Raw genomic sequence first — 15,121 nt, forward strand, 5'->3', positions numbered from 1 at the left:
TACCTTGTACATGCAAAATCATTGCTATTTCATTTACTTTTCTGCACACCATTCTGATGAAATCTAGGAAGCTAACTTGTTAAGGGGGCTGAATTCAATGACAATTTTAAAATACTGTGCACTTTGGAAATGGTGAGCTTTGGTCATTAGAGTCCTTTTACAGAGTTTCAAGTGTTTCTAAATGCAAATGTATACAAAACAATTGTGCTTACACTTACCTGTTTGTGATTATGACTCAAATTATCCCTTTCCTAAAACATTCATAAAAAACAGTACCTTATTAAATGTAAAGCTGTACACAGTCCAATAGTCAGGATACCATCAATGAGTCCTAAATATTTTTCATCTCTGACAAGTAATCATGTAGCATTGGCAGCCTCTTGACTCGCCTCAACCACTGTTCCCCCACTACAAGTCGCTCTACCAGGTCAAAAGTGGTGCCAGACATTACCCAGAATCACCTAGGTTTGAAATGATGATGAATTTCGGGCCTTAGGGTTCAACTTCACGTTACACCTAATCCAAAGCAACTTGGAGTTACTACAGAGACAGTCCTGCTCGCTTTCCTTGCCCCACTTTGCCACCCCAAATTCCTGCTCGTTCTTGATGTCATAAATAAAGATTACACACAGCCTCCTAATTGTTAGAACTGATGGATGACAAGTGGTGAGAAGGCATAAGGGTGGAGAGGGAAAGAGTAGGAGAAGGGACCTTTCCCTGCTCAATGGCTGCCTGCAGTTACACTCTGGAAGGTGTAGTCAAAAACATAACAAAGGAAACGTTTAGTAGCAAATAGTAACAAAAACTGGAATTCATCCTACATAATATTGCTTGCTAGTAATGACTTGTGATATGGAAAACACCAAGATTTAAAAGGCATTTGCAGATACTGCAATTAGAACAAAAATACAGCACTTCTTATATCAAGTAGTTTGAGTTGCTCTGGCAGTCAGAGACTGGAGATAACACCTAGTGTAATCTTACAGAATTAATCTGAAGTTTAAAATTAAACTATAATAAATAATTTATATCATAGTTGCGACCAATTTTGCAAGTCTTCCCTTCCTATAGTGTATATGAAAACAAGACATATTTCTGCGTAAGTTGAGGAATGAAGAGCTGCTTCTTGTTATTTTAATAAAAAATACAGTGTTTGAAGTTACACTTATAAACATCGAAACGTAAGTGTACATACATCGGACTGAACATTTGTTCCTAGGTAACTGTGTAAAGGTTTCAAAAATAGTTTGTCACTTTACAGCATTTTTGAAAAGAACATCCTTTGAAAGGAATATATGTCAACAAGTACAGGTAGGAAGAATACAATTGTGGAGACCACAGTGAACAAGATATAGTCACCTGAGCTACTGCAAAGGAGCGCAGGCCTTGGGTTCAAATCTCCAACAAGATCTCCTCTTTCCCCGCAAAAAACAGATTTATGTATTATGGCATACACAATGCAGAGGATCTGAAAGGGTATTTTTGTCCTTAGTATGAGCCCTCTTTGAAGGATTCTGATAGATCTTGATTGGCAGCATCGTACTGAGCAATGAAATGTTTGAGTTCTTCAATGCATCGCTCACCTATTTCATGTAAATTCTGCCTCAGGGCAAACTGAATGGACTTCTCTAATGATGGATCTTTATCAATTAGCATCTTCACTACCATGCCAAAGGTTTCACAGTCTTGTCTGTAGACCTAGAAAGAACACATTTTAGAAAGCGATTAAATGCAAGACTCTTTACACTAGCACACCAACAGCCCTCATTGAGTTAGGTGCTACTGCAGATCCAACCCAAACAAAGAATACTGGGTTTAATGCAAGTTTCAACTCTAAGACGTATTTGCCTTTTCCTCTCTTCTGACCTGCGCTAATACATATGTAACTAGTTCAGAACTATCTGGATACAAGAAATAACTCTTATTGGAAAAAATGCCTTAAAGAGAGATTAAGTTCCTTTTGCAGCAATATTTAATGAATAATGGCAAAGTGCAAATGCTAAACCAGATTTTCATTGCAAATATACGTAAAATTAATTTAACTGTGGCATCTCTAGCACTCAAATCTTCATACAAAGCATCAATAATTTAGTCTGTAATCTTTCCTAATCCTTTAAACACAAGTTATGTTTAAATAAATTCACCGAATTATGTTTGTTTGTTTGTTGGATATCTGTTTCTCGTAGAAGTCCTTGACAAATACGACTTTAATTAGTTTGACTGCATTGGTGATTCAGCCACAAAGGATAAGAGAAGTGCTGGCAGTGGTTTACGTGAACCTGTCTGATCTTGTACTGCAGGGAATGAAGAGTTTGCAAGTCAGTTAGGTACCACAGTTGAGGAGAAGTAACTTCTCCTTATCACTGCAACTGTTTTTCAAACAAATATCTGACTGTGCTCTTAGGCGTTTTTCAAAGTAAATAGTGGCCTTTCAAAATTTTTTTTTTTTTGATTCCAGGTAAGGTTATTAATCTAAACACCCACCAAAAAAGGAACTTGTCAAAGTCTTCCAACTGCCAGATGCAGTTCATTTTCACACCTCTTTGGCCAATTTCCATTTAGAAAATATGCTGGCTTTTTGAATGAAGATAAGTAAGTTTCGTATCTCTCTACATTTTTAGGAGAAAAAAAAAAGCTAAAATGTTGATATTCCTCAAAGCATGATTATCGTCTAGTATTGTGTGCTTGTGTTAGAACTTGTGTTTTTACAGAGATGTGTGACCCTTTCCTCCCACATTTACCTATATTGTGGACACAAAACATACAACTGTATATAAGCAATTTCCCATTAGTAAAAAAGAAAGAAAAAACAAACAAAAAAACCCCACAACCGAACACCACTACACTGTTTTATTCATAAGGACCAGTCCAAGGGCAGCTCAAGCATATTCATGTCAGAGGAGCAGTAAAAAAAAAAAAAAACAACCAACCCAAAACCAACATTCTCCACACAAATTAAACTATTCTCAGAAACACACTGATTTAACATGATACCTGTAATATAGTTCTCAAATGTTTCATAGTATATTCTATAAAAACAGTTTAAGATGAGACCCACTTTTCAAATACTGGTTGGCAAATAAAAGAAAACCTTTTGGAAGAAACTAATTTTCAATGGAGATTAAGAAGTCAAAAAGAAGAGTGAAGCCCAAACCAAACTGGTGCTAAACATCTTAAGTGTGGAACCGGTGTGCACGTGGCATTTTTTCTGAGGGGGGGTTTGTTTCCTGCTTTGTATGTTTAGTTCTTTGGCAGTAAAATATCAGCACAAAACCCAGACTCTCAGAGTTCATGTTCCATAGCAAGTAAAACATGGTACTTGCTAAGAGAACTTCAAACAGAGTAAATTGCAGTTACTTTTTTTTCTGACTCTTTCCAAGGAAAAAGCTCAGGAAGAATTGCTGTCTCTGATTAGCCATATGACAGACAGATGGTATTGCACTTTGGATAACTCGTGCCTTTCAAGTGCTTGCAGCACGCTTGCTAGCACCTTCACATAATGATTTCTGAAAAGTTTTTTCTCCCCAGAGCCATTATGTTTTGGCAGAAATAGTTCAAAACTTTGGTTTTTTTCCTCCTATTTATTGCATGTCTATTTGTCCTATTTTATCACCTTTGAAGTGGTCAGACCAAGGATGTGTGAATGATCTTCCAAAGGTAAGCGAACCTGGTAACTGTCAGTCTTCAGAGGATGCTGTGCAACACTGGCACAAGTGAAATCCTGACACTAATAGAGACACTAATAGAGAATAGACACATCGCCTTGTCTTCTGCACGGGAAGGCACCCAACGCTACAACTGAAGGAAATGCACTACTTTTAATCGGTCTTCAAATTAATGGCAAATACTGCTATCTGCTGTTTCTCTCACACACCACAAAGACCTAACCCCGATGAAATTCTCTGACCCTTAGCCTATAAATATTAGCTCAACCTAAGCACGTTTTTCTTCCAAACTTTCACAAAAGACGACTTGGAGGAAAATCAAAAGAGCCATCGTCGTCACTGCGTCTGGAGTCAGAAGTCACTTTGCTGTCACAACCACCTGAAAACTAAACACCTTCATACACGAGATGAACGTTTTCAATACTTTGTGACAAAAGACTCTTAAAAAAATAGAACTGACCTAAAATAGGGGAAGAGGGCGAAGGTGGAGCAGGAAGGCAGTTCTAACAACAGAAAACAAAGGAAACAGCTCAGCTCCTCTAATAATAATTGAGCAATTTTCCTTCAACAAGCCTTCTACCCCAGCTGCTAATTCTGAGCCTCCTGGTGCCTCCTTCTCAACTGTGCTGATAAACCTATTTGTATAGCTGCGACGTAAATTGCATCACTGAGATGATCCCTTTTAAAATTACTTCCCCGCAATTAATGTGATTCAGTGATTCAATTCTAAAACCACATGCATCAGCACAACTGAAAGAACTGTGAGCCACAGTCGTGAAGTGGAAATAACTTCATAAACCAGTTTATATCTGAAGCCAGTGCACAACTACCAACCCTCAGAGAGAAGTTACTATGCTTTGCAGAAGGGAGTAGATATTATCAATTACAAAAATATCGATTACAGAAGATATTAATTACAGCTTAATAGTACAATCAACTATTCGAAAAAAATTGTGAAAGCACTCAAAGCTTTTTTTCAAGGGGATGGTGGCATGGTTCAAGCCCAGCTGCAACTAAGCCCCCCACAGCCACTCGCTCACTCCCCTCCCGGTGGGATGGGGGATAGAATCGGAAGAGTAAAAGCAAGAAACTCGTGGGTTGAGATAAAGACAGTTTAATAGGCCAAAACCAGCATACACGGCATATTAAAATCCATCTCCTCCACAAAAGAGAAGGAGGCTATTTCTGGAAAATAAGCCGAGAATGTGATGCTTGAGGAAGAAAGAGAACTGCAGAGAAGACTCCAAACAAGCAAAAAAGCTCTGTGTTGGAGAAGAATACTGGAAGAACTTGTGACCTAACAAGGTTTGAAAATAACCCTATCTTTAAAATTCCAGCTGATACTGATTTTGAGCTCAGGCCATGGAAGGCTCATTCATAAACATCTGGAACTAAAAACTGAAAATGATTCCATGTGTGGGGAAAAAAGAAATAACATTTTAATATTGAAAAGCAAGAAAGGGAATGATACCAACAACACGATTATTCTGTCTGATATATACGTCAGGTAATCCTGAAAACAGCTAAAGCCATAGGGTGATCATTTACCAAGGCCCTAGCATACTTTTATTCTCTGACCTAAGCTACACCACCAGCATAATGGAAAGAATGTGTAACACTTTAGTAAGCAGATGAAGGAGAAGCAGAAACAGCTGTTCTATTCCCAAATACGTACATATATTTATATTTATTTTATATACACACACAAAATATATATAGTCTTGATTTTTCTGTGAATGAGAAGTATACAAGCTGCATTCAAATTCTCTTTGAAGAGTTTTCCAAAATCAGCACACCTGGCACCTGTGAGGTCAGAGGACCACAAATATGCCTACTTTTATATTATTTTCATGGCATTTTAGCTCTTTTTATTCTTACATGACGATAGCACAGAAGCTCTGGCTGAGACCAACCCTTCACCATGCTAGTCTCTGTATAAGCACTTGAGCTTTGTCTAGATGCAAATCTAAAGGTGTGATGCACCTGCCACATGTTAGTGAACACTCCTCATATTCAAGAAAACTAACCCAAAATTTGCACTTCGAACTGTTTAAATATAGCTAAAAGATATTTACTTCCAGATCTAGCTAGAGCAATGGACATGTTAGTCCCCCAGGTTGGAGGTGATCAAGCCCTACAACTCAGCAGGCAGAATGAAACTTTTGAGAACTTCCTAATCTGCGTCTGTGCAAAGTTTTCACAGTTAACCTCAAAGCACCATCAACAGTGACTTAAATTACAATGTATGCTAACGTGAAAGAAATGAAGGATACCACACATTCTGTTCTTCCAGGCCAGCTCTGGGACGTTAACCTCTGATGGGGAAGAAAGAGGGGCAGAAGCAAGCTTGTGGGGACTGTTCATGTCTTAGACTGCTGTATCCCTCCTGCTATGATAATCTAAAAATGGTCTTGGCTTAAACCAAAGAAAACATATTGAATGGCTCAGCCGATGGGTGGAAAGCACCTTCACCAAAACTTTGTTGTAAACCTGAACTCTGGGCGTGCATGAAATCATACCTAGCTAGGGAATATCTTGATGACGCGTCTACTACTCACTGACAAAGTCCACGTCATTCCCTTTCTCTGCCTAGCACAGCCCCATGTTCTTCTCCAAAACTGTTTCAGAGCTGCCTGTGTATTTTACGCAACAGAGCTGTTGGACAACATAAATAGTAATGAGAACAAAAGCTAGAACTTAAGATGTCCTCCCCTGCAAGTGACTACATTCTGCAGAAGAGTCAGAAACTTTGTCATCTTGGTCTTAAAAGTCTTGCACACCTGGCCAAAAAGCAGCTTCATTTCAACAGCAAGAGTAAACACAATATTCAAAGGCGATGAGGCCAGGAAAAACAGAGAAGTTAAAATGGAGATATTTGCAACCCTTATTTCAACCCCCACACACCAAGTTTTCCCAGCTTAGCTCCACAGTCTGTACAAAGAAAGGCTTTTTAACTTCTCAAGGCAATTCAGAACAGCTAAAACTACAGCTTCTGCTCTAAGCAGCCTTTGAAGAAGAGGGAAACAAGAAAGAAGTTCCCTGATAACTGGAAAGACCCTCAGGAAGACCGGCCCCACCAAGGTAGAAGTTAGCGTCTATATCTCCCACGTCCACAGCAGGTAGAAAGTACAACTGAGTAGCAAATGGGAGATGCAAATTTCTCCTCTCCATCTCAGAACTCAAGTGAATCTTCACCTCTCATTTCCGGGAGAATTGTTCTAATGAATGTGCTTTATTTTATATAAAGGTAGACAACATTAACTACCTTCTCCAGCTATGCTTTTGAATGAATATGACTGTGGCACTTTTTTTGAATGCTCTTGGCTTTATGCAGACGTAAAAGCCCCTTGAATAGGAATTATCAAGAGACTTGTGCATGCAAGGCTCGAGCAGCTTTATACAAGAGATGGGCAAATTCATTTCAATGCAGAAGGTGGTACTTCTGCTCGCAAACACAAGCAGGACCACCAGGCATGAGGAGGACTGCATCCATGAAGTGGATGTGATGATTTAGCAAGTGAAATTGATGCCCGTGATTTAATCTGTAATTTTCAATCCCTTGCTCTTTTTCAGCATAATCTTTCCTGCATTTTTGAGTATTCTTATCATTCCATACATTTACAGATTGATCTAACACTCGCTCACCTCCACCAGGACTCCTTCACAGCGACACGACGCAACTCTAGGCGCTCTGAGCAGCTCTGCACCCTATGTATACAGCCCACCATCACTGCTTGTGAGTCAGTGCTCCTCCTCAGAGATGCCTGTTCTGAGCTCCTCATCCAGAAGGCCAAAGACCCTCAAGACTCAGTTCACACGGGGCAAAGAGTTAGGGTTGTGGCTCAGAAACCATGTTAAACAGCCTGCAACCCTTAGATATTAACTCACTGTTGTGAAGACCCAACATGCCCAGCAATCACAATCTTATATCTGTGATTCATGCAAGTATTCATTTAATGTTATCTTTTAGAAGACAGAAACTTTTCAGTTACTAAGGGCACATTCCCACAAGTATCAAATACCCCATGCAAGGAGGAAAGAAGCAACATGCTCACTGGTAGTTTGATTTCTGACAAAGGCAGAGCTTGAACTTGCAGAGCACAAGTTTGAAAGCCGTACCACATCCCTTCCAGACACCCCAGTAATGAAAGAGCAAACTGCCTGAAATCTCTCTTGCTTCAGTGATGCCCCAGGGCTCCTCTACACCAGGCAGAGGTAACAGCTTTTGTTCCCCCAGCTAAACCACGATAGCTAGGTTGGTATAGCCCTCTGGTGGTATAAGCCAGCTTCTTATTTCCCCTCTTCAGCAGACCTAAAGTAAGTCTGACAAAGCAATCTTCTGTTAACACAGCCACATCTATGCCAGGTTTTCCCCGGCACGGGTAGACAGACTACGAAGTATAATTTTTCTTGTACTCCTAACTAAGAGTAACACTAAAAGACTTCGTAATGTAGACCTAGCTCTAAGCTGACTGTATACACAGTAAGATTTTGCATTATAACTGTGCATGTAAGCTCTAGCAAATTAGGAAACTACTATACATTGAATGACTTCAGTATTGCTGGTATCACAGTATTTTCTTTGCCAAAGACATCTTTCAAAAGGAATTATTACCTCTCCCCAAATCACTTCTTTTTAATTTATTTACACACTATCTTGGATTTTTCTCAACCATGCAAATTAGACTGTACTGAAAGAGTGCAGAGAAATTTTCATTACTGCAGTGGTAATGTAATTGTACTGTTATGTTTATGAGTACAATATACAAATTTATAGCTCCACAGTGCAAAGAATGCTCAGAACTGTCATTAAACCACTTTGAGACAATTCTCATGATCAAGACATTTAAAATTGGTTTTCAACCAAGATGAACTATTTTTCGTGGCTACAAAAAACTAAATTAACGTACAACGAATTTAATACTCTGTTACAATAGTGGTATACAATTTTTAATTATAAAATATCAACAAGTCTATTCCCTTCTTAAAAATGCACTAACAATTTTGCCTTGAATCTATGTAATAACTTCTGCACCCATTAATCAATGTGTTTACAGACCAATTAGATATTCATTGAAATGCAAATTGGGGGAAACAAGTTATTTAATCTACTATGTAATAATGAACAATTTCATGTTAATTTGCTACTTACTGAAGAGATGCAAAATATTAAAGTTATTTCCACTTAAATGTGATTCTGCCTCCCTTTCCAGCGCTTGGTTTTATAGATTTAATCAGCTTTCAGAATGTAAGCCCACCATTTTGGGCATTTAAATACCTGACTGAAAGGTCTGCTGGCAGTCCCTCACGTGGAATGGAATAGATGCTGATACAGCCATCCTTTTAAAAGAAGCGTGAATTCCAATTTGAACTCTGCTTTGCCCTCAAGGCCCGGGACCAGCAATGCGGGAGATGGCGTGTGAGCACAGCGCAGCAGGGACGGGCGCTGGGAACTGCGGAGCTGGGGAGAAATCCCCTGGGAACAGCAGCTGAGACCACCCAGCTCTGAACTTCCCAGGAGCTGGTCGCTGCTCCCTGCACCGGGCCACGGTGTTTCTGTTTCAGCCGGTCTACAGCATCGTGCTTCTAGGACACGGCATCTCCTGCCTGCGTTTTTATTTGTTCCTTTGATTAAACTAATTTGAAAGAGGAAGATGCAGTCTAAAACAGCGCCGCTGCAAGGCTTCCCACTTCATTTTGAAGTAGAATTCTAGTATGAAAAGAGAGGAAAAGTGCTCTGTAAAACTGGGGTGGGCTGTCTATGTCTACAGTAACAAACTCTGCTGAGTTTACACGTACGGTTTTAAGGCTGAAAACCCTGAAGAGCTGGCTTGGGTCCCAAGACACAACTCTGGCCTTTTCCACGCTGTGTAATAACACTGGGAAGAAAACACGCAGGCTAAATTATTTACTTGCATGAAACCATTATCTCCAGTTTAAGCTCAAGGCATCATCTGGATACTCCTTTGCTTCATATCATGCCCTGGTGACACCCCTGCAATTACCGTGAAGTCACGGGGTTTGCACGGGGTGGAGCCCATCGCGGCTCCGGAGAAGCCCGGGACCGGCCGGGGTGTGCGATGATGGCAGGAGCGCCCGAACAAAGCCACGCTGCCTCGTCCTCCGCACGTCAGCCTCATCTTCCTATGGCTTCTGTTGCGCCGGGCTCTGCCCCTCAGCAGGAATACTTCTAATCATCACCTCTGTAGAGAAGCAACATCCCTCCTCAACATCTTTCTTCTTCCTTTCACCATCCAAACAAGAATTTCCACGTTTTCGGGCATTTACTCAATGCTTATAAAGCAATCTAAAGATGGAACGTACAGCTGCTGTATGACACTGTTGAGCAGTGCCAGAAAATAATAAAAATAAAAAGCAATTAAAAAGACAAGTCCTCAACGATGGTAGTGAGTGTTTACAGCTCCAGTTACACAACAAGGACAACTCTGTAGAGCAAGGCTATACAGTTCTGAACATTCATAGCAAAAGCCAACCAAGTCGGTACCATTTAGAAAACTGTTCTTACGAACTAGCGAACTGTCTCAGCTCTCTTTTCAGTCAAAGTGAACAGGGAAAGCATCGCATACGAAGTATTCACCACAGTGCAAGATAAACCTGAAACCGCTATGACTCGTACCGCCTGGCAATTAACCTAATATCTGGAAAGTTCAGCAACAGAGTTTTGATTTATGAAAACTTAACATTTTGCAAATAGTTCCCCATTACTTTAAAATTATTACAAACAAGTTTTCAATAAGAAGCAAGTTTACTTTAAATATATTGCTAGGAAATCTGTATATTTACTTTCATCATTTTTAATACTACAGTAGAGGACTTTAAGCGAATGTTTAAATGAACAAGAATTGATACACAACAACAATGTACATGACGATACACTTCATTTAATGTTATGTTTTGGCAAGAGCAAGTGCATTACTTCTTCAAGAAATGTCTTGCTCAGTCAAGCAGAAGTAGCTCCCATGTGGGAGAGCAAGGACTATTATGTTACATGGTTTTACTGGAGATAATTCTTTACTAAACCAATCAGACCACATAATAACAGCATTCTAACACCAACTACAGGCCCTTGGAGACCAGTTTGTGTGTGGCCTAGATTTCATAGGCTTCTTTACAACAGATGTGTTGGATGAGGGTAGTGTTACTTCATATATTAACTTGTGTGTTCCTTAGGTAAAACAGCAGTATTAGTTTAAGTTCCACCTCTTATATATTCTTATAAAAAATGTGTGCCTTCTGCAAGCAGATGATAAATCTGAATTCAAATAATCCGTAGCAATTACAATTCATCAGTTTCTAAACCTCACTAGAAGTACTGATAATCTCTTAAAGATGTATCAACGACACCTTTTCAGCTCATGTATAAGAATACCCAGCTATGTGTTTAAGAATGTCCAGCTACAAAAAACTGTGCAGCTAAGTCCAAAAATTGTCTGAAAGTGCAACAACTTATGTATCTATTAATTTCCCTTTGTTCTATAATGATCTTCAAGTCTAGAAACTACATTTTCATAGGGCCATAAATGAAAACAAAATCATAAAAGCTCTCCTCTCTGATAGATGCTAAAAAAATCCCATTACTTGAAATGCACCAGTTCAGGATTAAACAGGAAATAATCAGCTTTATGCCAAAGGAAGGACCTCGCCCTGCAACTTTTTATTTATAAAATACTGAATTGATGGAAAGCTATTTCCTAAATCTGCTCCATGGTAAACTTATTGCTCCATCCAAAACAGGAAGGGTGAAGTTTATCTACAAAAGACTCTGTCTATGGTAATTCTCATGTTAAAAATGCTTTAATAGCTTTCAGTTATGTCCACTGCCCATAAAGGAAAGCGATATTCATTTAAGCTTCATCAGAATGGGCTGTATATTAACAGCAACAATTATGTGACAAACCAATCTTCCTTGTCATAAAAACACACAAATATTTTTGTATGGAAAGTACAGTAGTTTAAAATCCACATATATGGACTGTGCTGCAGTCAATATCAGCAATGATGCATGAGCTTTTACCAAAAAGTAACTTGTGGTGATTCAGTTTTACCTCAATACAAGTCTTCACACTTTCAATTTCAACAAATATCCTCAGCTACAAATATTCCCAGATTCAACACTCTGCATTAAGAGGGCTCATTTTTGTTAAGGGCAAGACAGATTTTTATTCTGAGGTGTGGATCACCTATATTTTCTTTAATGGCACAATGTAAATGAGCAGCAAGAGAAGAAAACAAAAAAAATAAATCTTCTTTTTCCAATTGAGAGCAACTCCCAGCAGCCCAGTTGCACGATTAACTGGCAGTAGCATTGTTATTGTAAACTCAGAGCTAGTGGACCAATGAGTTTAAAGAACCAGCCCTTAAATGAGAAGGCTTTCTCCCCATCACCGTCTAAAGAGCAACTTTTTTTTTTTTTTTTTCTTTTCTTCTTTAATGGTTAAAAAAGAACGCTAAAGCAGGTTTGGATATACATGCCAAAGGCTAGGTTTTTTAATCACACGTGCAGCATAAAGAAAATACTACACAAAATAAGTACTGTATGTAACGGACAACTTTTCAGAAAGGAAAAGCAACAGCTGCAAGAAGAAAAACAATTACTTAGATTACCAACATTTTATTACTTAGTTTATGTTAAACCTTAAGGTTTCTGAAAGTTTAGAATTACTTCACACATTATATTGGCCTCACAAATCAGTTTTATTAGTGCCTCGATAACGGATCAAATTTTTTTCATGTCCAAGTCATGGTCCTGTCTCTACCCTCTAAATAGTCACTCTCATCATTTACTTAAGTACTCATTTCAAATATAAAAATCAAATAAAGGAAAAATAAATTAAGGCCGTGTTTTTGAAGACTTCTGTAAGCCTTCCCTAGCTTGTGGATGGATTATCTTTTTCTATATGCAGCTGTGACGGTTGAAAAGACTATTCCCCCTTCCCAGCTGTCACCATCCCCATGCCAGAAACCATCACCCCACTTGTTTGTGTGTGTTTTACATGCCAGTAATACACATGACTACTCCTAAAATTCATTTTTAGGCAAAATCAGCCTGATTAGGTCACATGCTAGTACACCAGTTGGGTTGCAGGGAGGAACCACCTATTCTGGGTGAGAAGGTGATGGGCAGCTGTGGATGACATCTAAAGAGAACATTTATCTATAGCCTTACTAGTGTGTCCAGTATCTTTGAGCTCATCTGGGACCACGCACAGAACTGGTACCTAACCCAGACAGACAAAGCACACAGGATTTGTGTTGAAATGTTCGTGTATCTTAGCACGTATCTTCAGTCAAATACAAAATACATAAAGAAACAGAATGTAAAGCTAGCACAATGGCTGGGGATGGAACAGGTCGGAAAAGCTGTATAATGAAGCCTCATTTCTTATTGCAAATATATTAATTCCTTCTGTATTTTTAGCATTCAAAACCCAAACTCTCTCTCCTGAATCTGTTCCCACAATTCTAGCTATTTCCACTTCAGTTTGGAAGCAGAAATCCGATCCAAAAATTGGTAAACATAGAAAGCATGTCTCTCCCCAAAGAGAAAGCCAGAAGCAGTAGAGATTGTCTTTTATGGTTAGTAAATCACATGTCTTAGGGCAGTGATTACCAATTGTGGTTCCAAGGGAACGTAGTAGGAGTTCTGCATTTACTCAGTGGATATACCACTGACTGTATCCCACAGTACTTGGAATTAATTATTTGATAAGTTTGGGTTACAGCTGGTAAGTAATATTGAAGAATCACAGTGATTAGCTGGTTCAAAAAAGCTTGGGAATCACTGTTTTTTTTCAATGTGAACTATTTTGCCATATGAAAAACAAGCCTATTTTGTATTTAAAAAGATCTTCTGAGACTAAGAACATTCACTTTCTACTGCCTCGTTACAAGCCTTTACTAATGAGATAGTTAAGCAATGCTGCAGCATTTCAGCACAAGAACTGTTACCTATCAAACTCATTAAAGGAATGTCTGCCCTGTTCAATCCAGTGTCACTGAACATTTTCCAGAAGTTGTCTGATGAGGTGAACTGACAGAGGACAGATTTGGAATGAACTGGGCAAGATATGTGAACACACTCATGACTTTTTGAAGTGTTCGCTTGCCTTCAGATTCTGGCATCCACTGAAAAGCTTTGATTCTTTTCGAGTCTGGCTTCAGTCAGTCCTTATAAAAAGTATTACGACCAATAGAAGAAAACTGGGATCATCAAATACTGTTTTGTGTTGGGGTTTTTTGAGACAGAGTTTTTGAGAGCTTTAGCTCTGTATTCTTCAGATAGCTTAGAGCAGCTTTCTGTGATCCCTGACATCTATAAATTGTGATAACAGCACAATACAACAAATCCACTAAGTCAAAAAATAACAGAGATATGTCTAGTACTCAAGAGACAAAACTTAGAAGCACAGAATCATTTAGGCTGGAAAAGACCTTTAATATCATCAAGTCCAACCATAAACCTAACACTACCAAATCCACCATTAAACCATGTCCCTAAGCGCCACACCTACACATCTTTTTTAATACCTCCAGGGATGGTGACTCAACCACTTCCCAGGACAGCCTCTTCCAATGCCCGACAACCCTTTTGGTGAATAATTTTTCCTAATATTTAATCCAAACCTCCCCTGCTGCAACTTGAGGCCATTTCCTCTCGTCCTATCTCCAGCCACCTGACAGAAGAGACCAGCACCCACCTCACTACAACCTCCTTTCAGGTAGTTGTAGAGAGCGATAAGGTCTCCCCTCAGCCTCCTTTTCTCCAGACTAAACAACCCCAGATCCCTCAGCCGCTCCTCATAAGACTTGTGCTCCAGGCCCTTCACCAGCTTCATTGCCCTTCTCTGGACACGCTCCAGGACCTCAGTGTCTTTCCTGTAGTGAGGGGCCCAAAACTGAACGCAGGACTCGAGGTGCAGCCTCACCAGTGCCCAGTACAGGGGAACAACCACCTCCCTGCTCCTGCTGGCCACACTATTTCTGGATACTAGATTTCAAGGATACTAGAGGTCTAGACTCAGTCCTCTCGGATTTACTTCATGAAATATCTTATCTACTCTAACTGTAAAACAGGGAGGCTGATTATGGTGCCAGCATTTGTTTACTAGTAACAATAGTAAAGCCTCATGTAAATTAACAAGTCAATGAAATAAAATATAGCTAGAACAAATTAGCGGCTACACAGCAACTCTGTCAACTTCCTGCCCGTTAAAGATGTGTTGAGTATCACCAGCGGCATTATGAATTGTGGTCACTTCAGAGATACAGCAAGTTCTGCCTCTGGCCAACACTCCAATGCGTAGAACCTCACTCTGGCAAATTACACAGGCAACTAAAGGTACGTGGGAGTTGACCCTTCAACTAAACACTTCATAAAATTTCAAATTAGCACCAACACCTTGAGGATTTGAAGATCTCCTTAAATAATTAGGAAA

General features: G+C 39.4%; 1 protein-coding gene across 5 annotated transcripts in view; it reads right to left on the bottom strand.

The window, feature by feature from the left end:
- Positions 1 to 1,104: 1,104 nt before the first annotated feature.
- PPHLN1 (periphilin 1) overlaps positions 1,105 to 15,121 on the bottom strand; it is a 69,026-nt gene continuing 55,009 nt past the window's right edge. For all 5 annotated transcript variants that reach the window (XM_052789658.1, XM_052789657.1, XM_052789661.1 and 2 more), the window contains one exon: positions 1,105 to 1,698. In XM_052789658.1, the coding sequence (XP_052645618.1) occupies positions 1,489 to 1,698 (210 nt within the window). In that variant the 3' untranslated portion in view covers positions 1,105 to 1,488. The remainder of the gene's footprint in view (positions 1,699 to 15,121) is intronic.

The sequence above is a fragment of the Harpia harpyja genome, chromosome 6 (genome assembly GCF_026419915.1).
Source record: "Harpia harpyja isolate bHarHar1 chromosome 6, bHarHar1 primary haplotype, whole genome shotgun sequence".
Classification (NCBI taxonomy): Eukaryota; Metazoa; Chordata; class Aves; order Accipitriformes; family Accipitridae; genus Harpia; species Harpia harpyja.